Source organism: Solea solea, chromosome 3 (genome assembly GCF_958295425.1).
Source record: "Solea solea chromosome 3, fSolSol10.1, whole genome shotgun sequence".
In the NCBI taxonomy this organism is placed as follows: Eukaryota; Metazoa; Chordata; class Actinopteri; order Pleuronectiformes; family Soleidae; genus Solea; species Solea solea.
In genome coordinates, this window is record NC_081136.1 from 16,531,930 (window position 1) to 16,558,487 (window position 26,558).

Sequence of the window (26,558 nt, forward strand, 5' to 3'; positions counted from 1 at the left end):
AGTTTGCATGCATGCATGACAGCACGCATATGAATGCCTGGAAGTTAGTGAGCTTTCTGCTCTGAATCTGTAAGCCGTGTTTCCAGGAAAGATTTGGTTTAATACGATGCATATGTATTTTTTCCATTCGGAATAGTGCCAAAATAACTGTTCCATTCAAAGTTCCAAAGTAAATTGGTATGGTGCGGTCAGGCTAAAGGTAGACCGGCTCCACCCATGACAGTCAGCTTAATGTAAAGTGACAGAAAAACGACAATCCCTTGCAACCGGTGTAAATATCCCATGGAAGTCGATGCAAACACCCGCAGTCTATTCTCATACAAAGCTTGATGTCTTGTTGAGGCAAACAGCCACAAACAACCAAAAAAGAAGGGAAAAAAGAGCTGCTAGATTTCGTCCACTGTCTGTTTTTTCGCGTTCGATGTCATCGTTCATTGTCAATGTCGTCGCACCAGTATGACATCACACTACGCGGCCATCGGGCCCAGCCCACACCCCGCCTACTGAGTAAAGGTACTGTACTGAGCCGGGGATTTCATTTATCCTATGTTCACTTATCCTAATGATGCTTGCGTTTACATCTTGGGATCCTGTAAGGCATGCAGCGATATATAGATGCATCACCTAAGCAAAGACCAATACATAAGAGTGTGATAGTGTAATCCAATGGACAAGAATGCAGCACAGTCAACAAGAGAAAACAAATGAATCCCTTGAATCCTCTGTGGTGTATATTGGGAAAATTATGCATTTTGAGTTTTTCCCAATCCAAGGATCCATTTTCTCACAATTTAAGATTAAAAAAAAAACAAAAAAACACCACAAATACAAATGATAAGTATAATTTTCCAAAATTCAGACAAATTTCCATACTAATAGCTCACATTAGTGTGTAGGAAAGACTGAGTTTACGCCGTCACTGGACCAGCGGTACCCCGGCATGGACTACTGCCTATCATCAATTTTATTTACAAAGCCCAACATCACAAACACAGTTCGGGGGCGTCAGAGTCTCTACCACAGGTGACACGCTCTGTGCACAGACGTGCAGTAGGTGTCACATGATCAAAACACGACATTTGAGAAGAGAAGAGAAGAGAAGAGAAGAGAAGAGAAGAGAAGAGAAGAGAAGAGAAGAGAAGAGAAGAGAAGAGAAGAGAAGAGAAGAGAAGAGAAGAGAAATCAGGAGCATTTGACAGATCAATAACATTAATAACAAATATCATCATCACTATTATCTTCGTCATCTCATCCAGGGTGTGACAAGGTTATAGTTGTATTATTTGAGCACCAAATGTACCAAATATAGAATTACTGTTTTAAAAATAGACTTAAAGCCCTTAAGTTGAGATGTGCCAAGTAAAATTGCTGTTTAAAACAAACAAACAACCAAAGGCTGCAATTTAGTTTTGCAACAGAAGTTATTTAGTTAATGTTTTGATGGTATCTCATGTGCTAATGCTCCGTCACATATTAAAGATATTACAAACTGAATTTTCAGCTGAAGCTCGACTTATCACTTCGCAATATCTGTTGGACAAATCATGATTGGTTTTTCCATATCGTTCCTACAACCATTAATCCCTTTTCCTGTTCTTAAAATACGTAATTTCCTAACTGAATCTAAAACATCGGTGTCAAGTTCACTTTCTGGAAAACAACAAATATACGGCAGGTTGATGCTTTTTTTATTTATAAATATCAGCAAATATACACACTGTATAAGGCACATGGAGTCTCATGTGGATATTCATTTCTGAATAAAGAAAAAAAGAAAACAGAATTACCCATTACGTTTTAGCTGTACGTGAATAGACATCAATAGAATCTCTCTTGTATTGATATAAATTTACAAATATCTACAAGACATTCATTACAGGTTTTGATGAGCGATTTTGGATCCCTGTGAGATGCAAGATGAAACGCAGTTTATCATTTACGTCCCAGAGGAAGAGGAAAGAAAGCGAACAACTGGGATTTTCTTATCTCGAGAGAAAAGAAGGGAATACGGTGAGCAAGACATGAGGCTGTTATTTCTTTTATTCTGTAGGGCAACTGCCTTGATTTCAAGATTGTCTGTTTCTGAGTCGTAACAAGTCTGTTTGGGTACAAATGCACCTCTGGCTCTGTCTTCTTCTCCCTTACGGCTTCTACCTTTAGTGGTCGCTACAGCGGATCATCTGCCTCCGTCTTACCAGTGGACGCTTTTCCATTATACAGTTCTAGCACTACTCAGCTCTACTCAACCCGACTCTACTCGGTTGCGTGAAACTGCTATGATGTCATTTTTGTCCTGCACCTCGTCGATGGACCGCGGAGTATTTTTGCGGGACAGCAGCCGTGTATGCTCGGGTTTGATTCTTACGTCGGATGTCGCGCTCGTGACCCTTCCAGTGACGACACTCTGATCAATCAGCAGCTGGCAATCTGCTGACGTCACATTTTAGTGTCGCCTCAGCTCGCTTGGGACCTTGCCAGAGCAGGAACTAAAAAAACACCAGGTACTATCGAGCTAGAACTGTATCATGGAAAAGCCCCACATGTGTCCTTCTCTGTTACACCCGCTGTCCTCATGTCCTCCTTCACAACATCCATGCAAAGCTTCTCTGTGGTCTTTCTCTTTTCCTCCTACCCGACAGCTTCATCTTCAACCTCCTTTGTCAAATGTGCTTATTTCTAATCTTGTCCACGCTGGCCACTCCCAATGAAAATCTCAGCATCTTCAGCTCTGCCACCACCAGCGCCACCTCCTGTCCTTCTCTGACAGTGCAACTGTCTACTAGGTCTGCGGACGGAGGCTGAAAAAGTGTTTTCTCAAGGTCAGAAGTGTCAAGTCGAACAATGATTAATGCAATCATTAATGAGGATGACTGGATGCAGTTTTAATTCCATCTCCGAGAGTATTCCATGCCAGGTTTTCGCTATGACAGGTATCACTCTATGCAGATGGACAGTGAATGTCCCACTCGAGTGTACTTGACACCTCTTTTGCCCCGTTCTCTGGAGTTGGTATCGAGGCTTTTTTGAGTTCAGGCGCATTATTAGAATCATGGTCCTGGGTTTGGCAGTACTGACCCCCTACTTCTAAATGATCCGTAGAAGCTTGTTTATTCATGAGCCAGGAAAAGTCTGATTCATTGAGTGGCGCATCCAGCGCCAAAGCCGCCTCCTCTCCCTCCTCCACGGTGCATCCGATCTCTTCATCCTCAATTCCCTCCACCTCATGCCCCGCCTCTTCCACCGGACTACGCTCCTCCTCCATCTCCTCGGCAGCACCGTCTTCCATCGGGGTCACTCTCTCTCCGCCCCTCCTGTCGACTCCGTTCCCCTCCACCCCCGCATCTCGCTGCAGACTGTTGAGCAGAGCAGGTGTGTCCTCCCTGCTGACGCCATCTGTGCCAAGGTCGCTGCCAGCGGTGTGGCATTCCCACAGCGATTCATCTGCACTTCTGCTGTCTGACACATCGGGGAGAGGAGAGATGAGACGACCGGTCATCTGAACTGCTCATTTGATCTGTGGTCATTTGGCTACAATGCTTTTACTCTAAAGTCAAGCTCATAGATACAACAGCAACAAAGGGTGCCTTGTACTGCGGCATCCACAGTATGTATGTAACAACAACAGCGATCTTAAGTGTTTAAAACAGTTACTGCAGTAACAATTCAAGCCTTTGGACAATATGGCTGGCAAAGATGATGCACTTTGCATTATGAAGTTGTTTATGAAGCAGAGACCCATACATCAGAGACGCAGAGACGTATCATATGATGAGGCCACAATAACAGGGTTTATGATCAATATATGGGATAAATATCGCTTCTCCTCTGGTCAACATTTTTGAGAGGGGTAGTGAGGATCTTTAGGTTTGTAGAAGATTCTTATTGCTGGCAATCTGACTGTTAACATGCTATGATAAGCTGTGTTTATGAGTGGTGCATCATCACATCTTCAAAAAGCTGGTTTGATACAATACTTGAGAAAAGAATACCTTATATTTATTTATTTATTCATTATAAAATATATATAAGGGGGCAGAAACAGTTTAAAGTAAACTTACTTGGTGTCTTAAACTAATGATGGATTATTTAGTATGTGTTACTATAAAACAACTTTACCTCTATCGTCAAATGTAAAGCAAGATAAATGCTGTTAAGTTCTTTGCTTGTTGATTCTCAGGGGATTTAAAATTTGATCAAAAGGAAAAAAGGATCTTTCCTCTTTTAGACCTGCACCACGACGTCAGTATACAAAGTTATTTCAATTACTTATGTGACTGAAGTGCTTCCATGGCAACAGGCTAAATTTAGCAGCAGTGCCCCAGACAACAGGACGCAAGACAAGTGTGACGCCTCGCATCTCGGCAACAGCAACAGCTTAGTTCCGCTTCTTTCTGCCGAAATATGCTCTCACTTTGGGGATCGCTGACCCATATTTGTTGATGTGAAGGCAAAAAAGGTTAAAGACAGCACATAGAGTCCACAACCCCCCACCAATACACACACACACACACACACATGCAAAAAGCATGCAGGAAGAAAGCAACATTACTTCAACTTGCATCCATATTTATGGTCCCCCCCCCACCCCCGAAAAGAGAAGATGGCAGAAGTTTCTGAATGTCAGCGAGCAAGAATTTGGCTTCACATTTCCAAAATGCCATGGCATTTGGGCAGCTTGCACCAATGAGGGGCAGAGTGGAGTGGAGGAGGGAATGCAAAGGACTTGGGTTTAAACATGGAAGGAAGCAAAGAGCGTTTAGCACGCAATGGCTAATTACAGTGGGCGCTCCCATCAACGGGAGCAGAAGCCAGCTCCACCCGATTAGACACTCACCTCTGGGAGGCTGCTGCACGACGGGCTGTATGATTGGCTGAGATGTGGCACGTGTCGGTGAAAGCTCTGGTTGGAGGTTTTCATTCAGCATGCTGTTGTTCCGTGTCCCTGTTAAGACCAACACAGAGGAACACACACAAAAATGAGTTTCACGAACAAACGGGCAAAGGAAAAGTTTTCTACAGGTTTGTGCATGTTGGCATGGCATGGATTTAAGCATGTGTATGATTGCTGCAATGCATGTGCCCTCTGAGGGCCAGGTCATACTTCCTGCTTCTATATGTGGGCAGAGGCCTTCTCGGCCAATGTAATGTGACCATGTGGACCCCCTGCAGACAAATCTGCACACACCTCCACTTTGAACGCCGCGTGGGCTGTACAGGGACTCGCTTGAGGTTATATATTCCCAACACATATCCAAGTCAGCTCGCAAAAAATAATAATAAGGGGCATTTCATATCAGACAGAGCTGACCCTAATATGAGCATGAACCACAGAACCACAGATTTGTATGCGGATACAGAAATAAGGGGGTGCAACTCGGGTTGAATCATTTGGGTAAAATATCTAAAAAACATCTGTTTATGTGTAACTAAACCCCTAAACTACATTTCCAGGTGTAAACCAGTGTATATCTATATCTAGTTAATGTTTGTTGATCCATATGCAAATCTTCACAGTTTGGAGTAACCGCATTCAAATTTTGCCAATGGCTATTTTAGTCCATACTTTCATCACTTTCTTGTTTAATCATCGCGAGGCTCGTCTCCCAGACTCCTCCCGTGCCCCTTCCCTACTCCACTCCCTCCCTCAGGTCTCAGCCCACTTCTAGGCATTTTACAAAATCAGGCATTGGGGCAGTGTTAGATGCAGAAGAGGGGGATTTCGTTACACTTTAAACTTCCACTTATAGATTGACAACAAGAAGGAGCGCTGTCACATGACACCATTAAATTGTTCACTACTATACACTAATGAAAAGTTGCCAAGTGCAAACAAATCTTAATATTCTTTAATTTCATGATTTTCTTTCGGATTAACAGATTTCGTTTTTTTTTTTTTATTATTATTATTTTTAATACTTTAATAATACTTTATTTTTTAATACTTTTAATATTTTATTCATTTTGTCCATAAAATGCAGAAAATGTTTATCGATGTTTCTCAAAAAAAACAAATTCTGTCATAGAGAAGCAAAGAAACTGCTTTGTACTCGAGATGAGCCGATACCAATAGTCAGTGGTCAAAATAACTGGATCTGATATCAGACAGATAGAAATGTAAAGACCGATACAAGCCACAAATGCAATATAAATGGAAATATGTTAATACAAATCAGCAAAAGCATTTTAGCAGAGACATGTTGTGGGCTGCTTATTTCTAAAATGACTGTATTGGACTGATATTGGTATCGGCAGGTGCTCGAGTTTGTGATATCTGTTCTATCATACTATCCCTACTTGATAGGATAAAAAATTATGAAACTAGGGAATTCAAATAATTTATTTGATAAATGTAGTGATTATTTTTTTCAAATTGTAACTTCTTTTAGAAATCCATAGTGCCTTTACACAGCATATAAACAATGTAGGCACTGTGGCTACAGTGACGTGGCTTCCAGTTCCTTATCATCCGTCTTCATTAGTGATGGCTGCATGCCTCTTAGCCTGACACCATATGCTACTCAAAGGGAGAATGTGTACAATAATCCAGACGTCACAGATACACACACAAAAACTACATGCACAAAACAATTTAAGTCTGCAAGTGAGCACATGGGTCTTAGTCTCAGAACAACCCAGTGAATAATCAGAACCTGGGCTGTTTCTCAGACCACACAAGTGTGGGTCACAAAAAAATATTTTATTTTTTAAATCATAATGGAGCATCATATGAGAGAGGCTTCAGGAAGACCTGCAGACTGATGGCTAATAATGAGGTGATAGGGAAGATGCAACCGCAGGTTGCAAAGCAGGCCTTGATTTGAGAGGGGGACTCTGAGAAGAGCTAATAACATTTATATACAGCAATGACAATTTTCAAGTCAAGGTGTGAATGTGGGTATTAAGCCGTGTTTCCACCAAGTGGAACGGTTCAAATGGTTCAGTTTGGTACAATACGGTACATATTTTTTGAGTTTCCATTTGAAATAGTGCTAAAATAACCAGCCTGACCTTTCCCTTCTTTGGCACCTGTACCTTGGTGTACCAGAGTAAAATGGTACGGTCTGGTAATAAGCCTGACCAATGCCAATGCCAATGCCAATACCATTCCAAACCGCAAACATTCTGTAGCAAACTCAAGGATTATTACAAGAAAAGATGTATGTGAAGGTTGACCATCATCCAGGGAGTTCTGTGTTTGAGTTGAGTGTTTTAGTTTCCTCGCAGCTTCTTCTGCAGTCATCTAACCCCCTGCCACACACAAGTTACCACGATAGCAAATCATAAACTTCACAAACACAGCGACAAAAAGACTTGAGGAAGAGTGCTGTATATGAACGCTATCTATTCGGTAGCTTATGAACCCTGCTAGACTTTCACTTGCCTTGTTGCATTTTGTCTTGCATTGATTCTGCAATGGGGGTGGGGCAGTCAAGGGAACAGACTGAGGGAGCTATCAATCAGAACTTTATCTGACTCACTGCATCAATGTGATTGTTATTGTTTTTCACTCTCTCTTCCTCTCTCTCATCCAAAGACAATGTAGTCACCTCTAGTGTTCTCCAGACCTCAAGTAGGCAGCCAAGGTTCTCCATCCTATCCTGTTCGCCTTTAATATCCATCAGTCCAACTTCATATCACATCAAGGCCACCGACGCTCAACTCTCTCTCTACATCTCCGTCTCCCTAACTGTGGTGGACAGTGCGGTTGTCAGGCACTCTGGGCCCACTCGCCTACAAATTCCCTAATAACGGCACATTCCCCTAAATGTGTTTGTAATGTGGGCAATCATTTTCAGTAATGGATGCTTGTCAGCTTTATGGCAGTGAGAATGACGGTCTCATGACAGGGCACCTCCATTCAGCCGCAGCCCCTCCACCTCTCAGGCTGGCTCATACGTGACACAACATCTCCCTCCAGTGGGGATAAGAGAGAGCTGTTTTTCGAAGTGGACTGTCTCATCTCCTGACTGTGTTTGAATGCTTGATTTTGGCTGACGGTTGGCGAGGAGATGTTGAAAGACACTATGGGGAAAGTGTATGTTGGAGTATTTACAGGCCTGGACTTGCTTTATGTAGACAAATGCATGGATCCAGGTGCAAATAACTAGGTCCACATTTTATAACTTACTTATCAGACCTTGTCTCATTCTCATACTGTAAAACCTTTCTGTTAATCAAATTCATACTCTCGTCTGTCATCAGACTCTGCAATATCCACACACCAGCCACTTTATAAGGTTCAGGGGACATCTAATAAAGTGACTGCTGCTGTCCCTCATCTGCTTCAGGGCCTTCTGCATACCGTCATGATAAACGACTGGCTATCTGATTTATCATCATTTTAAACCAGTCTAGCCATTCTCATATGATATTTTATCTTCTTCAGATATCAACAGTTTCTGAACCACCAAAAACCATGTCACGTTCACAAGTTATTTAAATGATTTTCCACGGCATAGACAGGTTGTATTAACCATGTCTACATGTAACTGGCTGCTAAAAGTTTTGTGTTGAAATCAATTGTACCTTATAAAGTGGCCGATGAGTGTATATCAGACTTTTAAGAATGACATTTTTGACAGATAGAAAAATCCACACACTTTAAAGTGGAGAAACAAACTGGAGGTATGCCGCCTGAACAACGTCACTCTACCAACAACACTCCCAACCTGAAGACTAAAAATTGAAGACAGATCTACTGAACTAAAAGGATCGGTGAAAGGATCGGTGAATGATATTTAAACTGAATGATTCAGTCAGCGGTATCATGAGCGTGGACACATGAGCGGGTGGTCAATGGAGTCGACCTATTACAAACGGTGGGCATGAGGTGATGTGTTTTCTGGGCATCTGCCCAGATTTGTCCTGGCATGGCATGACATAGTGGAGGGCATGGATGGGCTAAGTGAGGTAGAAGGAATACATACTCCCAATTCCCACTGATACACGGTAGGTCAAGCCTGAGACGCAGCGAGCGAGAGGGGAGAGAAAGGCATATTGTTAAAAGCAATAAAACCCTATTAATGTGTTTGAAGTCAAAAAGTGGAAAAAAAATTAAAACATTATGTTAATTAGAACACGGGTTCCCCAAATTTTCAGCCCCGAAATCTAAAACAACAAGACCAGAGATGGCAATATCCAAATATACATTTTGGAATGACTGAGGAAGAACAATAACAGAAAAGTTACATTTCCTTTAAAACAAGAGATCCAACGGCAATAAAGACTGACATCTGAGAGGCAGAATGATTTCTTCTAATATTTCTTTACCAGGATCAAAGCATTTAAAGCATGTTAAGTGCATTTCCTTTACAATAACCGTATGCTTACACACAGGATCAAACAGAAACACGCAAACATACAGTATGTTTGCTCATGGTGTGGTTGTGTAAAATTTCAGATTATGGGAAAAGCTTGATAGTAATTTCATTACAGGTGCTATAGTCATTTCATTGACTGCGTTGCTTTCTTAAAAATAATCAATGATTACATGCTGGCTTACAAAAATGTATTAAAATAGAAGGTGATGAATGAACAATAAAATTAGTTCATTATCAGGGAACAGATTAAATTAAATTACTAGTTGTTTGTTTTCATACTCAATGAAAGCTCTTTAATGGCAGTCAAATTACTCTGCAATTGTTTAATCTATGTTTATTAGATTATTTAGAGATTGACAAAGCCTTTTTTCTTTTTCTTTTCTTTTCCACTTGAACTAGACACCCACCTGGAAGACTCCACAATCCTGAAACCTCCAAGGTCTTCAGCTTTCTTTCCAAATCAGCAACTCTGTTTCCAAGGATCCTGCAGACAGAGTAGAAAGGGTCAGGTAGGTTACATGAAGATTGTGAGCCTGTGCCACAACAGTGCAGTGTTTGCCTTGGAGGTGGAGGAGGACTCTTAGAGCAGGAAGTCAAACATTGTAAAGTGTGTGAGGTGGCTGAATTTAAAGGATTAATGTAAAGTCATGTTTCCACCACGTGGAACGGTTTTCTGTGTGTTTCCATTAGGAATAGTACCACAATAACCAGCCCTCTGAGCCTGACTCAGGGCTTTACCATTCCAAACTGTGCCGTACCATGATGGATACACAGTAAAAAGGTCTGTGAAAATTCTCCATCATTGTATCTTCAGTGGTTTTGTGTTTTACAGTTTCCTGGCAGCTTCCCAGGACTTTATTCCAAATCATACTATACTGTACCAAACCATACCATGATGGAAACACAGCATAATTCATGTGCCGGTATCTCAGTACCTGTTGGTGTGCCTCTGGTGCTGGATGACCAGATTCTTCTCATGGATGGTCTCCAGCAGAGCTGTGGCCAGGGACTTGAGATCAGCGATGGACTGAGGAGTGGCCGGCAGGCTGCAGCCCTGCTCTTCCAGGATCATCTCCTGTACTGAACGATAGTGGAAAGAATAAGAATTGAGTTGAAGCAGAAAAGAGAAAGAGAAAATGGAAGGGAATAGAAGAAGAAAGTCTTTTTTTTAAAGGTCTTCTCCATGGAACCGTGATGTGCCATGGGTATGTTTCGCACTAACCTATAATAAAACATTCATAAATCGTACAAAATAGATTAAAAGAAAAGTGAGAAGAGGGTAACATCACAAGAGACTGGAAAAAACAGCGTGACAAGAGCAAAACAGAGAGAGAGTTAGAAACAGCTGTCTACGAGGTGACACTCTCCTAAGTTTAACTCCAGAGCCCACTGTGCTGCTTCTGCCAGCAACTGTCAGTCATCATGGCAGGCTCATTTCCCTGCCAGTGGCTCCCTCTACCACTCAGAATACAATTAGTATCCCAGCTGGTGTCCGCTGGTGGCTTGAAGGATCGGCAAAAAATTTAAATAAATAACAAAAAAAAATGGATTCATTAAATAATACAATGATTTATTGCGAGACACAAAGGTGTTTTTAGAAAGTGGCCATTTATCTGATTAAAAACGGTCGAACAGAAGTGATGGGCAACAGTTTATACAGTTTCCACATCAGCTGCTCTGGCTCCTGTGCATGTCTGCGTTTCAGCTGAGCAGGACAGTGTGTGTTTTCACCTTGTTTGGCTGACAGGACTCCAGTGAGGGGACTGCTGTTTGATTTCCCATATGTGTTGGAGTTCTTCCTCCTCTCAAGCGCCGTCTGTGGGGAGAAAAAACCCCCACCAAAAAAATGCCATGTTTGATGAGTACTCATAAATAAAATTTAAGCATACAAAGAAATAAAAATTTGGACTTGACACATTTACATTTTTAAAGGTCCAGTGTGAATCACTTAGGAGTAGTGGTGCAACGGATCATCATTGATCCGTGATCCGTTCGGATCAATATCTTCGGTTCGGCACACACGTGATCCGCGGATTGATTTATGAAAAAAAAGAAGTTTTGCGCACACACAGCGTGGTCATGGCGAGCGGAGGAACGGAGGAGCTTGAACGCCCCGCGTCATTTAAATCCCCTGTATGGGAGCATTTTGACTTCCCTGTCAAATATAATGACGAAGGAAAGAGGTTAGTGGATAAAACCGTGACGGCGTGTCGGCACTGTGGCGCAAGAAAGCCACATGACAGTGGAAACACATCAAGCATGGACACGCATTTGAAGCGACATCACCCCGGTGTTTCACTGACAGGAGTGAAAACGAAGGCTGCTCAACAACCGCTTATTATCGCGGAATTTAAGCAGCCCCTTGTTACAAATCAGACCGGGCTAAAGCCATCACAAACGCTATTGTTGTGTTTATAGGTGCAGACATGAGGCCATATTCGCTTGTGCAAATCGAGGGCTTTAAACACATGCTGAAAGTGCTTGAGCCACGTTACGACGGTGCGCCGTCGCGCACCCACTTCAGCGAAAATATTGTGCCAGACTTTTTTTGCTGATCCGTGGAACGATCCGATCCGTGACTCTGATCCGCGGAACGATCTGATCCGTGAGTTTTTTGATCCGTTGCACCCCTACTTAGGAGTATTTATTGGCAGAAATTGAACATACAACCAATAAGTATGTTTGAACATGTGGGTAATTGCTTTAAAATAAATATTTGGTTTTCGTAACAGGACAAATTAGACACCATAGTTTCCTAATGCACATGGGTGAGGGAGAGGTGAGCGAAGGAGGTAGACGTCAGTAATTCTTACAGACTGGGCCTTTAAAAGACATGCATCATCTATTCTGTACCTTATACTTCATGATGTTTGATTTCAAGAGATTGACCTCCTCTTGCAGTTGGCTGAAACGCTCGTGCAGATACCTGCAGTAACAATGAAGACATTCACAAATGACACAGATAAAATAAAGTGCTCATACGTGGTGCAAGAAAGAGATGGATAATGAAAGGCCAGCAATTTTGAAAAGACTCTAGGTCACCAAAATGTAAATCAGACCTGAACTCTAACCAGAGTCTGGCTCTGAGGTTCACAATAAACACTGCTCTTCCTGCCTATCTGTTTTTCAGCAGGCTTTTTTCCCCCCGGCTCACATATAATGCCATTTTTGCTTAACCTGAAAGGTTATTTAGAAGTTGCCATTGGTCTTTGTGAAGTTATAAAAACCTTCTCAGTAAAAAACAAAGTTAAAGAGTCTTTTTTTTAAAGAGAGAAGATGCTTGTTAGTATCTTGCAATCTGTGAAAAAATGGGAAAACAGTGTCACGCAGATTACAGAAAGGTCAATGATTAAAAACTATAGCATTAGAAGCAGAAATAAAAGCATTGGAAGCTCATTTAGTGCAAGGCATTAGATTTTTGCTTCTATGGTACTTCATTAAGTTATGTGATTTTTTTTTTACTTAATGTTACTTTGCACTAGATCTAGGCATAGTCAGGCAGTTTGTTTAGGGAGTGATTAATTTGCTTTACCGTCAATTGGAAACAGGATTGAGCATCCCAATTTCTTGGCATTTAAGGCATAGTCTAATTATATGCAGTCGTGACCCTTAACTCTTGCTATGTCGTACACACAAAACAAAACACTGCTAAACTGAGACACACAGGGAAAGTCTGCAAAGGTTTGAAGAATTATTCATTAAGGCTTATTCAGCATTCTGTGAGCTCATTTGACAATGGTTGGAATATAACGGACAGTCATTTATATTGAAAAGTTAGCCACTACAGCTCGCAAATCATCAAAAATAAATACACTTTACTAATACATATCCACCTAAAGGTTGACTATGTTTATTTGGTAAAAAAGGACTCTTGCACTGTTTTATTTTACAGTCCTAGTACATGTTAATTACACAAAAAGTGATATTTTAGTTCCGGGAAAGAACATGGCACTTTGACAGTTCATGAAGCACCCATGACACATCACCAAGCCAGAATACTTCAGGATTGGCAGTAAATGCTATTTAAGGTAAGTAACTGGAACTCACCAATGTATTGTAGGTACTTACTAAGTAATAACTTAGTACTAACTGTCCTTTACTATGATACTTTCTTAATATGTGTATTGTATTACCATCTGATTTCCTAGTATGTTTCCATGTTCTTACTTGGTAATAACTTTGTACTTTAAACTTTCTTTCTGGTACTTTGTTAATATGTATATTGAAATACCAACTACTTTTCTAGTATGGTTTCATGTACTCAGTATGTTATAACTTAGTACTTACATCCTTTCCGTATGGGTACCTTCTTAGTAAATAGATTGTATTACATCTAGTTTCTTGGTAGTTTTTCATGTACTTACTAAGTAAAAAAGTAGTACTTAGTATCCTTTCTGTATGGGTACTTTCTTAATCCATAGATTGTATTACCATTTAGTTTCCTAGCATGTTTCCATGTTCTTACTAGGTAATAACTGAGTAATTACATAAAGTTATTTTGGAACATTCCTTTTAACTACCTTTTGTTGCCATCTAGTTTCTTAGTAAATTCAAGGTAATTAGCGGACTGTAAAATAAAGGGTTACCACAATGGGTTCTGCACATGTGTAAAAGTGTGACTACTCAAATGTATTACGACAGTGGAGGAATAACAGTAAAATGTGTATTTTATTTGAGAGAATTAACAATGAAAGACACCATAAAAATGTGAATTATACTTATAATTATACAATAATGAATGTAAGCTACATTTATTGCCAAGCTGTGAACAAAATCCAGAAAATGTGGATCAGGCTTGATATTTCCCGCTGTGTCCCACTCACTTGTTTTCCATGCAGAGGGCGTCCACATCAATGATGCGTGCCACGTTGTTGCCCAAGATATGGTTAAGCTCCACGTTGAGTCGATCAGCCTTCTCCCTGAACACGTCGCGCTCCGCCTTCACATCCTGCAGCTCGTCTGACAGAGCCTTCACGTTGTGCTGCATCTCCTCCATCTAGAAAAAATGTCAGACAAGTTAAAAAAATAGTTTTAGGGAGGGCTTCTCAATCCTGGTCCTGGGGACCCACTACCCCGCATGTTTTAGAGGTTTCCATGCTCCAACACACCTGATTCAAATAAATGGGTCATCATCAGACTTCTGCAGTGCTTGCTGAAGAGCTGACCATTCCAATCAGGTGTGTTGGAGCAGGGAAACATTGAATGAAGCCCTGGTTAAAGGCCGCACCAAACTAGAGGGTAATTAGCCAGACTTCCGACAATCGTGAGGGCCTTCGGATTTGAGGCTGGTTTGAACAGAATATCTGGCCAAATTGTCCTGTAGTTTGACCGGTTAACAGACTGGATTTTAATGTGACGCATCAGAGTCTTGGGCCACACGGCTGATGTAGTGGTTAGCACCCTTGCCTTTACAGAAAGAAGACCTGGGTTCGAACCCCAGTTGGAACAAGGGTCTTTCTGCATGGAGTTTGCATGTTCTCCCCGAGGTTTTTTTTGGGTTTTCTCTGGGTTTCTGCCAGCCTAGCTCCACCCATGACAGAAACTATGGTACCCCAAGGGTAGTGTGCCAAAGAATGGAACGGTTGGGCCTGGTAATTTTAGTACTTTTCCTAATGGAAACACAACAAATACGTACCGTACTGTACTGAACCGTTACACTCAGTGGGAAAACTTTAGCGTTACTCCAGTAAGGTAAATTACGAGCCTTGCTCAACAGTTTAAAAGAGAAAGGGTCCAGTTCCATTAATATAATACCAGACAGTACAAAATCATTACATAAAAAATAAAAAAAAAGGAGTTTATGATGAACCAGGGAAGCAGCTTTTGTAGTAAATCTCAAGGTCATTTTTGACAGAATACTTCAAAGAATGCTGGAGCTTTAGGAACTAAATTCAGGAACTATAAACCAGTGTTCCCTTGTTAATGTTTAAATATGTTCACGTTACAGTAGCTATGAATTATTGGGTTTGAGCGGTGAGCAACAATTAGGCACTACTCTGACACTGCTGTACCCACTTTACATATCTTCAAATGAGCTGAGCAGGTGTGCAGCAATGTCAGGAGTTTGGAAAAAACGTAGATAAGCGATGATGACAAAATTAGAGCGGACTGTAACTTGTGCTTTGCTAGACTGTAAAGAGGAGGAGGAGAAAAGTAGCACAACAGAAATTTAAAGTAATTTTATAGAAACATCTGAAGAACCAACACAGGACACAACCAAGGATTTGACACTAAATATTAAGTGTTATTATTTCAGTCTGTTCCCATACTTGCTCACACAAAAATGTGTTGTATTAACTACTCAAATTTAAGAAATCAATCTTGTACTCATCATCTTCTTCAGCACTTTCTGAAGAAGATGATGTGACCAAAAATCTGAAACTATACAACAACAACAATAATAATAATAATAATAATAATAATAATAAAAAGATAAATGTATTAACCTGCAGTCCTGCTCGCTCGAGCTGAAGAACCAAATCCTCACGTTCATGGGCAGGAAAGTGGCGCGTTCCCACTTCCTCATCCCCCAGCCTTTGTCGAGTAATGGTCATCCTCAGAAGCTGGAAAGAAAACAGGGGGACAAATGAGTGACTGATATTGAAAAATGTGTAAGACATTGTTGTGAGTTATGTTAATAAGTTAATAAAAAGAGAAATCCTGCACTTTTAACTTTTTACGAATGTTTTGTTTTCTTTATTTAGACTGATATCGTGATGTAGCGCTGTATGATTGTCTTACAATATATTGATTATGACAGAATCGTTGTATCGAGATATTATTGGTATCGTGGACCATGTGAGTTCATGCCATCGCTACATGCAGGACTTCAGTCGTGAGTAGGGAAGGGACCGGTTGCCCAATGCTCAGACCTGGGGAGGAAGTAGGGAAGAGCCAGGGAAGGGTGACATTGAGTGAGAACCACCAGGAGAGGAGAACTGGCTAGGCTCGACTCGTTTTTCTTGCTCTTCCATTAGGGATAGTACCTGGTGGTTTTTTGGTACCTGCTCTGGCAGGTACCAAAAATCGGGTTACAATCGAGCTGAGTCTATACTAAAATGTGACTGCCGTCCACTGACTGGTAGAGAGTGTCATCACTTCGACAGAGGAGTCTGGTGTATTTAGCAACAGCACTGCCAAAAACCAGTGATCGTGTGTCGAATCACAACCGTTATTCGGGTATATATATATTTCAGCTCAGTGACTGTTGCAGACGGAACTGATTCTACTGATTTAGTACACCAAAAAAAACTGCTCTGCTCGTCACTAGTTTGTGCGTCGCATATAAAACAACCTCATGGTAGTTATGATAATCCTGCCCACATTGAGGAGGTGCTATGAAGTAATGGAAAACAATGTGCCTAATACCAAACCAAATAGGGTAAGGACGAGTAGTACTACAACTGTATAATGGAAAAGCAACATATGAGCAAGACGATGTAACGATATTGTCTCATTCTGTATCTTGTATAAAAAATGTTTTACCTTAAAAAAAGTCTATATATATCGCCCTGCCCGATGTGGTGCTACTGCTAACCTCACCTTGTTATCCCCCTGGGCCTCCGTAAGCCTCTGTGTGAGCTCCTTCACCTCCTCAGCTAGCAGTTTCGCTCGTTCCCTCGAGTCTCTCAACAGCTGAGCCAAGTTCACCTGAGTGAAAGGACATGAGACATGAATGCACAGAGACGGAGGCAGCTAATGACAGGTTCTTATTTTTTACATATATGTTTTTAATGTGATAAGACTTCATGATGCAGATACATAAGAAACCCATTACATCAAAAATAACACACAGATGAAGAACTGTTGACATGAACTTTGTGAATGTTAACGGGTTGTGCATCATCAAACACACCATGAAAGCCCGTAGTACTATAACACACTATAATCTTTATACAAGAAGAATCATGGCCGAAAATAAATAAATGAATAAATATACTAATAAATTAAAGTCTAGATTTATTTTGATAAAAATAAGATATTTACACACTTTTCATGGGACTCAAGGTTGCATTCCACAAAACATGCACTAACACTCTGAATATAAATCGGAGTGCCAAGATAGATAGATAGATAGATAGATAGATAGATAAACCACAGGTAGAATATTGCTTCAATGCAGATTTTTTATTTATTTACATTTTATTAACTAACCAACTCTTGACTATTCTTAATTTAGGACCCAGTTTGTTTACCATGACAGTGTCACTTAAAAATAATAAGTAAGTATTTATAAGTTGGACTGCAACAAAGAATTAAATATTAACCGATTGCTAAATTAAACTCATTTAATAATCGATTAATACATTTTAATGTTTTTTTAAATAATTCACACAGATTTTTCAGCTTCTTAAAAGTGAGCATTTTGTGGTTTATTTGCTTAATATTAACAAAGGAATTAATCAAACAGAATCATTTTGGTTTGTGGACAAAACTGCATTTTCTTACATTTTATAGACCAAAGGATTACTCGATTCATCAAGATGATGGAAATAATGTGAATTGCAGCCGTAATTCTAGCACTTTTTGACTCTACTCAGTTTGGGTATCAGGCCCATCGTTTTCCATTACTAGTACCTCCTCAACATGGGTGGGTTCGTCATAGCCCGGCTGCACGAAACTGCCATGACGTTGTTTTATTCGTGACACAAAAACACAAATGCCAATAAATTTTTGCGGACAGCAGCCATGTATGCTCGCTGTACCGCTCTTGCTGGTTTTTATAAATGGCAGGTTTGATTTGTGTGTCGGACGTCGCACTCATGACCAGTGACAACACTCTCTGCCAATCAGTGGCTGGCGGTTTGTTGACATCTCATTTTAATATTGGCTCAGCTCGGTTGGAACCAGGTACCAAAAAAAGCACCAGGTACTATCGCTAACGGAAAAGAAAAAAAACGAGTAGACCATAGTCGAGTCGAGCCGAGTAGTGACAGAACTGTATAATGTAAAAGCTCCATAACAGTTGTCAGTGAAATCATCAACTTACTTGATTGCGTTTTTCTGGCGGCAAAGAGGGATCACCATCCTGAAATATTAAAAGAATGATAGACATTAAAATAGCAAATATTTTATTATGCCTGTAATAAAGTGATACACTACGGCGGACATGGACTCACAATAAGCTCTCTGTACTTCTTCTTGAGACCCTGGTGGCGCTCCCGCAGCTGGTTGGCCATCAGCTTGTACTGGTCTCTCTCCTGCTGACAGATATCCAGCTCTTTGGACAGAATGAGCAGAGCCTCTTTCTTACTCTCCAGTTTACGCTTGCACACCAGGAACTACCACAAACACCGCACGCAAGAACAGAACACACAGCAGTGGTATATTCAGATATATTATGCAAAGATGTGGGTCATTATAGCTCATGTAGCAGCTTGTTGTCCTCATATACCGTCCATTTAGGGCAGGACGATATAGGAAATTTTGAATTATTCGATTTCCATAAATATCACAATATAAATCAAATCAATATTTCTGACAAGCTTAAAGGTAAGGCTGATCAATATGGCTCATAAATAATATCTCTATTTTTAGCAGCTTTATATCCCGATATACATATTAGAGATATGTGGATTTTCCTTTGAGATGTTTGTGATTCTCAAAGTGAAAATACACTGTAAATACACTCTATAATATATTTTCTACTGTTTATGATCTGTGTTACATGATTAAAATATAGTTGTTACCTTTTATTTCAGATAATACCAGGTTTGTTTCTTAATGGTTTTTTAATGTAAAATGGGAAGGATATTTACGTGTGCTTGAAACAATGAAACTAGCTATAAATTATACGATAAGCAATTATCTGATAAATCAATTATTAAATTATTAGTCAACTACTTTGTTAATCGAGTAATAAAACAAACTCCCTGATTTTTCAGCTTCTTAAATGTGAATATTCTCTGGTTTCTTTGCTGTTTGTGAAAAAAACACAACATTTGAGAACATTTTCTGACATTTTATGGATCAAATAAGCACTCGATTTATTGTGAAAATAATCATCATTTGCAGCTATAAATATTTAAAACTATAAATATGGTCAAGTAATTAGGCTTATTTACTTTTTATATATCATTTTGTCGATTCCATGTCTTTTTTTTTTAATCTACACATATATATATTTAATTTATAATAAATAGTGTAAATCATAAATGTATTCAACCTAATCAATATGATGTTTATCAATACAACATCCTTTAAAACCAAGAAACGTCATCACAGATTCTTGTATCATGATATTACGATATCCAAAATCTAACACCATATCTTGTCTCATGTCACAATATAGATAAAATATCCATGTATCACATCCAGCTTTCATGAAATCTGCTGTATCATCCTGCTTGCCTTGTTCCTCCAGGCCCTATTTCTGTGATGGAAATGGCCAAATGAATTGACTGTACTGGCAACAACCCAGACCAGTTCTCCTACAGGAGGGAAAAACACACCACAGTCTGCAGCCGAGTGTTTAAAGTGCAGCTAAGAACAGAGTAAACGTGGACAGTCGTCAGACCGGCTCTTAACCAAATTGAACAGCAGCAAGAGAAAAGGTCTCAGATAAGGTTAGTGGGTTAGTGTTAGAGCTGAACCTGGTGACTTTTGAGAATGACAATGAAAACGCACAATGTTAAAAAAGAAAACTGTTTCTAAAAGCAAAGCAGCCTCATTAACTTATCATGTCTTTGTATGTCTTATATGAATAATTAAAAATGATTTACACCTAAGCAGGTAGACAGCAGTTAGTTTCACTGTCTAGTTTTCGCATTCTTATTGATGTCACATATTGTGTGTATCAATACCATAATCAATCCCTTCATTTTTAAAATGAAAGAAAAGGAATAAATGAAACATGATATATTTAAGCAAAAGGGTTTATGACCAGTCAGAATTAAATTGGCTGTGTGCATATATACACATTTAACCAGTTTAAAATATTTCAAATTTAATCCTCTTGACTAATAAAGGGAATTGGAGATATCTTGAACTGATCTCATAACCTGAGATTATTATTTTGATAAGGAAGAAATGGATTACATTTCACATTTAGTTTCCCACAGGTGGGTAAATCCCTCACATACAGCACCATATGGATGTGGCCAGCAGCCTTTACTAAAAGAGCCGGATGCTATCGGCCTGACAGGATAGCATGCTAGCTTACTCACTCATTAAACTATCGTCTCTTGCTAAACATAACACAGGAGAGTTCCCGTTGGATGTTCAACAGCTCGGAAAACGAAGCCACATAACTGAAGGTGGTTCCATATGGAGCAGCAGGGGAGCGTCCTCTGCAGCACCTGTAAACGGCATTCGCCACACACTCACCTCGCTGACCAGCCCCTGCCAGTCACTTTCACTCCTCTTGGAAGACTGCATTGTGTAGTATTTTTATAATTTCGTGCACACTAACGCGTAGGTACTGCAGGTCGTCTTTCCTGTGCCTGTGTCCGGGCTGCCGCCTCGCCTCCTTCCCCCGTTTGTTTATCCTTCGACGTCACTTTCTCGTGGCCCTCCTGTCAAGTCTCGCGGAATGAGACGAGCAAAGAAAACTTCCCGTACAAAAATAAAGCAAACGCCACTTTTCGAAGACAGCGACTTATAATTACAGTTCTTCTCAGCATTGAAGCAACTTAAACAGCAGGTAAACTTCAAATAAAATTATTTGAAAGTAATACAGAGGAAAATAAGAGAACGAAAGAAATAAAGAGGAAGTACAGCAATAATAGATCATGACCCCTTCACAATAAAAGCACACAGCCTTGTCAGTGTACCCACGGGTTGCAATTATTAGTTTATTAGTATGTTTGGCGTCTTTAATGTGAATGTTTTCTAGTTTCTTTTAAACTGAATGTCTTATTATGTTAATATTCTGACCAATATTTGATCAATCAAAAGTAATTTTCTGATATAAAATGTACTTAAGTTTAAGAAGTCACAGTTAAAGTATTAAAAAGGTGAGGAGGGTGTGGGTTCAATTCCTGGCTCTGCTACTCTATATGTGTCCTTGAGCAAGACACTTAACCCCATGTTGCAGTGTGTGAATGGGTATGAAAGATGTGTGATTGGGTGAACGGCAAAACTATAGTGTAAAGCAATTCATCAAGATGAGAAAAGAGCTATATAAATACAGACCATTACCATCTCTTTTGATATTGTTTGTTAGGAACGAGTAACAAAGATAGTTTGTGGTAAAATTACACAATTTATTAAGGAAATATAATAGTAACTAACTAAATAATAGTACAAGTTGCAAGAAATATAAATCACAAACTACAGATGTGTGAATTTTGTACAGAAAACAAGCATTGTTACATATCTCTGCATGTACACGTCATCTTCATATCAAATCAGAAATATAAAACTATAGTGTTTATATAACATTTAACACAAACACAAACATCTCACAATCACATTTTTTTAAATTCATAAAAACTGAATTTAAGGACAATATAAAAGATATATTTTTTCTGAGTTTCATCCACAGGTTATTAAAAAGAATCTCATGTTTCATGAGTAAAAAGAGAAATACGTTTTTCTCTCCACGGATACAGGCACATATCCTTCCATTTTTAGGTTTCTCTGGAACATAGGAAGTTTCCCTCTGTGCTGCAGCATCAGAAAGGACCTGTATGCACAGTAACTGAACTGTGAACCAGCCAATATCAGTGGCTGCTCCAGCTCTCTGAACTGCCGTGTGATCCGAGTGGTCAAATGTCCGCCACAGATTTGACTGGGGATGTAAACAGACCCTAGAGGACGTACAGAAGCCTCTAATCACTTCATTTATGTAACGCTGAAAGGGTATTGCGGAATAGTTCATCATCAACACCAAAGAAATTCTGCACCTATACAGTCTAATAATCTGTCCACAGATCAACAGTAAGGTTAGATGGTAAAGGTCTGATATACAACTGTCTATCATAGGTGTTACTTTCTAGCAACAATTTACATTTACTCTGGTGCATCTGTGACAATGGTGGCGTTTGCCGTTGTCTCCGTGAAACTGGGCTGACATTCTTGAACAGCGACATTGATATCTTCATGGTTTGCGAGTGGCATTGCATCTTGGGTGGCGCCTCGTGTCACATCTGCTGTGAACATTTCCTTCAAGAGACTCCACTCCAAATGCCATCCTTGGCTTTTGGTTAATTTATAAATACATCCAAAGAGATGAGGAAAGATTCTCAGTGGGTCAACTTTGTCTATGTGGTGGGGACTGCAAGAAGAGAAATGACATAATATTACTGAGTCAGCTGTGCACAGTACGTACAGTTTATGTGCATAATGATCTGTGTCTGAAAAGATATAATCCTAGAACAGACATAACTATACAGATTTTATTTAAAATTCTTAATTTAGAAATGTTTATAAGCAAGAAAAAAAGAAGAACTAGAAGTACTAAAGTCTAAACTAAAGCCTTTTTTTGTTGCAGAGAAACTTACTAGTGCTCCCGGAGTATTCGAATGAAACGAACTAATCCAAATATGTTGTCAGGGTAGGGCCTCTTCTTGTCATCCACTTCCTCGACCAAGTCTTGTGGAAACTACGCAAACACACAGTATTCACAAGTGTACTAACTTGTTAACAAAGTATCACAAAACAGTGGATTTCTGAATAATGAAATGCAGGATCACCTTTTCTCTCCACTGATTGTAGGATACACCCACAGCCCATTCTTCAACTAAGGAAACCAATTCCTGGTTCGTTTCACGAACTGCCACCTCGTTCCTGTTTCCAACCCTTCTCAAGTATTCCACTTTCCTGAAAAATATAAACGTAACTTAACAAAATACCAAAAATACCAAAATGCTATCCGAAAGTAATACAGAGGAAAATAAGAGAATGAAAGAAATTAGTGACAAATATAATGCACTACTGTACATTAAAACAACCTGAGATAACAGCATGTATTGTTAAAGCAATGTCATCTTTAAGGTAACTTTTGTCTAACTATTTGCAGATTGCTGCGGCTCATTTTGCCATCCCTCCTATGTCACTCTAACCATGACAGAGGAAATGCACTCACTGATAAACACCACGACCTTGTGTGAACCGCCACTTGTGGAAGTCTCACTCCTGATTTGATAAAGTATTGTAGGAGACTTGAAAAGTTTCCCAATCTCATACTCATCTCATTTGAGATTGAGTAGGAGCCGGGAAAGGGTGTAGTCACCTCCCACTTTCAAGACACATGACCAACGGACATAGATGAAAATGCCTCTGTGTGCAATTGGATAAACCTACAAGTAATCAGACCAATGAACTGGAACAAAAGACTTTAGCCCAGGAACACTCAAAAAAAAAAGAGCTAAATCGAAAGACAGTTACTCTACGGTGGCCACCATGTTGGATGTATACAACAGCTAGACATGGCTCCTCATCTGAAGCACGCTACTGGTTTATGATTGGTTCCCTTTTTTTTTTAAATTGCCAGATGTGTCTGCAGAGTGAAATTAAATTGCTGGCAGAATCTTGGCTAGGTTAGAGAGACCCACGTTGCTTTTTAGATCAGTGATGGCTGTGGAAATATAAAGGTATTTAATATGTATTTTAACTGACCTGACTCCACCATAAACACTGGTCTAGCTTAAAAACGTAAACATCATGCAATTGACCACAAAAAAAGACACTCTACTTTGTGTTGGTCCAGAAGAAGGGGTGATTCAAGCATTCTTCCACTTTAGGTCTTTTCTCCGGCTCTTTATTGATCATCCACTCGATGAGATCCTTTGCAACCACATCTTGAACGTGGTCCAACTTGTAGTTCCCTTTATGAATGTTGTACACTCGCTCATAGGTTACCCCAAATGGATGGTGTCTTCCGGAGAGGATGTAGTAAATCAGCATCCCTGCAACCTTTAAAGTTTGAATGACAGTTTAATTTCAAGATGATTTCTCTCAAGGAAATTCATAAAGCCTGCCCCACACTAGAGGATTGTTGGCCAGACTTCTGTCCCGATTTGGCCCTTCCGACAATCGTGGGTGCCTTCCGATTTTAGGCTGATTGGAACAGATTATCTGACCAAATTATCTTGTTATCAAATTAACAAATGTGATTTTGACATGATTGACATGAGATTAGTAATTATTAAGGAAGTTTGATATTTACGACTGAACAACGATTGAGGGGCGTGAGCAGAACCCCCGAAATAATGAGAATGAGCTGACCGAGAAACAGATGTGTACTTTTGTTTCGAACTGCAACTTGTACAAGCCAAGTCCTAGCCATGACTTCATTCAGTTTTTTGCATTTCTCAGCAAAAATCCTCGCACACATAACAGCTAATAACAGACAACGCTGAATCATTGTCTGCAAAGTTTTGTCTGCGTTCTTCCACATTTTTAAAATCAAGACAAAATCCTCTCATGTGACGCAAGCTGAAGACGGACAATCTTACCTGTATATCAGTGCTCCACTTGTATCGTACATCATTATCTTTATTCTTTAAAGTCTCCGTGGCCATCCAGCCTTCTGTTCCTGCACTACGTGTGTGGTAAGTTGTTTGGCCCTTGGGTAGACGTCGACTAATGCCAAAGTCGGCTAATCTTGCCCTTCCATTCACATCTGTGAGACAAAATGGTGTCAAATGAGTGAGTGAAAAACATATATTCAAATATTAAGTGATTCAAAATACCACATTTCTCACTTTTCTTACCTATTAAAACATTTTTTGGTTTGAGATCTCGGTGAAGAATTTGAGGCCTTTGACAATGAAGAGCTCTTAAACTGTCAAGAAAGTCATACACGAGTTGCTCTTTATCCAGACTGCCATCATTATCTTTGATATATTCTTCCAGGGTGTATTCACAAAGTTGAAGACAAAGATATCCAAATGTGTTGTCCTCTGCAAAGTCGATATATCGTACAACACGGCTGTCATACAGCTCTGGAAGTCGCAGAAGTAATTTCTCATTCATCAGCACTTGATAGTTGGTTCTCGACATTCTCTTAATTGCCACTTCAGAGCCATCACTTTTCAGCCCCAAGAAAACTTCAGTGCCATCACTTCCCTTGGCTATGCGAAATTCTGCATCATTCATGTACATAATGCTCTCAATTCTGGTCACTTTGGTTTCATCAGTGTTTGCAAGCTTCTCTAACTTCTCCCTCCACCTCTTGCTAATGTGTGGTCGTTTTTGTGTTCCCACTGGTTTACAAGGAACTGCTGCTGGATCAGTTGAAGGACCACAAACTTCAACATTTTGGTTGTTGTGCTGGTCTTTCTCCTTCTTCTTCTTCTTCTTTTTCTTCTTCTTCCTGGATTCGGGTACAGCTGCACCATCCTCACTCTCGTCCTTCAGTTTACTCAAATAGTTTTTTAAACGTCTGAGAGCTTCTTTCAGCTTATCGTTCATGTTCATATCTGCTGATGTTAGGATGTCTTCAGGCACTGCTGTGATCCCCACTGATGTAAAGATGCTTACAGCTTGCTCAACAGAAAGCAAGTTAGCAACTATGCCATAGGTGTAGACGCGAACATCAGTGGAGTATTGATCCTTCACAAAAGGAACAACTGTGTTGCACAACTTCTCAATGAAGTTGGGATGCCATTCATTTGTGACTTGTGTTTTCTGTGTGATCAAATATATGATTTGCTGTATTTCTACTACTGGCTTCATATTCAGTCCATTTTTGGGGTTGAGTTGATCCAGTAGTTGGGGAATAATCACAAGTGCTTGCTCAGTTGCTATCTCCTCCATTGTGCAGAAGACTGCAAGTAAGCATTTTATGGGTACATGTAGATATGATTCGGGAATGTTTGGAAGGCGACTCACGGCCCCTTTGATGTAGGAGTTCAACATTTCAGGTTTCTTCACCCAGTTGATGCTGAGCTGTTGGTATTTTTCTGTATATTCACCAGTGTCACAACAAAGCAGTTCAATTATGGTCAAATGAGTCCGAGGCTCCTCATGCAACATGTAACTGTCAAAAGTTTCAAACACTTCTTTAGGTGTTTTCATTTGCACGGCAAATTTCAGTTCCAAAATTTTGAGTTCTAAATATAGTTCATCTCTAATGGATGCCAATCTGTTAATCACCTGAACTGATGTTTCATTGCAATTGCGATTAAACTCATCTGCCAGTGCACCAGCAGGGAGGAGCTCTTTCACAATGTCCTTCCTGTCCTTTATGATAGCAATTTGAAGTGGTGAGAGTTTGATTTTCCGGCCAGATGCATCTTGTATCTGTATCACTATATTTGGATCAGCTTTAAATTCAATTAGTTTGCGGACAAA

At 39.9% G+C, this 26,558-nt stretch overlaps 2 protein-coding genes across 4 annotated transcripts; both read right to left on the reverse strand.

Moving 5' to 3' along the window:
• Positions 1–1,667: 1,667 nt before the first annotated feature.
• On the reverse strand, positions 1,668–20,826 carry ccdc149a (coiled-coil domain containing 149a). 3 transcript variants are annotated; one of them, XM_058624316.1, is made up of 13 exons: positions 20,646–20,826; positions 18,440–18,601; positions 18,310–18,348; positions 16,863–16,970; positions 15,767–15,883; positions 14,144–14,316; positions 12,174–12,246; positions 11,052–11,136; positions 10,256–10,400; positions 9,728–9,804; positions 8,928–8,960; positions 4,835–4,942; positions 1,668–3,456 (listed from the first exon to the last, which is right to left on the reverse strand). In XM_058624316.1, exons 1-13 carry the CDS (start codon positions 20,694–20,696, stop codon positions 2,939–2,941), a joined length of 1,689 nt encoding a protein of 562 aa, XP_058480299.1. In that variant the 5' UTR covers positions 20,697–20,826; the 3' UTR covers positions 1,668–2,938. The 3 variants fall into 3 exon arrangements, with proteins under 3 accessions (XP_058480299.1, XP_058480301.1, XP_058480300.1); XM_058624318.1 differs by having other exon boundaries at positions 18,440–18,540; positions 20,646–20,732; XM_058624317.1 differs by lacking the exon at positions 8,928–8,960 and having other exon boundaries at positions 20,646–20,825.
• A 691-nt stretch (positions 20,827–21,517) lies between these two features.
• Positions 21,518–26,282, reverse strand: LOC131455968 (uncharacterized). The gene is made up of 6 exons (XM_058623894.1): positions 24,977–26,282; positions 24,719–24,885; positions 23,956–24,176; positions 22,955–23,081; positions 22,763–22,863; positions 21,518–22,536 (listed from the first exon to the last, which is right to left on the reverse strand). Exons 1-6 carry the CDS (start codon positions 26,280–26,282, stop codon positions 22,272–22,274), a joined length of 2,187 nt encoding a protein of 728 aa, XP_058479877.1. The 3' UTR covers positions 21,518–22,271.
• Between the last annotated feature and the right edge of the window lie 276 nt (positions 26,283–26,558).

What these genes read in the sequence shown, in the direction of transcription:
- ccdc149a (XM_058624316.1), bottom strand. Translation starts at nt 20,696, where the DNA reads ATGCAGTCTTCCAAGAGGAGTGAAAGTGACTGGCAGGGGCTGGTCAGC. An exon ending in AGAAGTACAGAGAGCTTATT is followed by an intron (nt 18,349 to 18,439) that starts GTGAGTCCATGT and finishes TTAATATTTCAG; the next exon opens with GATGGTGATCCCTCTTTGCC. An exon ending in GCCCTCTGCATGGAAAACAA is followed by an intron (nt 12,247 to 14,143) that starts GTGAGTGGGACA and finishes TTGTTACTGCAG; the next exon opens with GTATCTGCACGAGCGTTTCA.
- LOC131455968 (XM_058623894.1), bottom strand. Translation starts at nt 26,282, where the DNA reads ATGAAAACACCTAAAGAAGTGTTTGAAACTTTTGACAGTTACATGTTG. An exon ending in ACAATCAGTGGAGAGAAAAG is followed by an intron (nt 22,864 to 22,954) that starts GTGATCCTGCAT and finishes GTGTTTGCGTAG; the next exon opens with TTTCCACAAGACTTGGTCGA. An exon ending in CGAATACTCCGGGAGCACTA is followed by an intron (nt 22,537 to 22,762) that starts GTAAGTTTCTCT and finishes CTCTTCTTGCAG; the next exon opens with TCCCCACCACATAGACAAAG.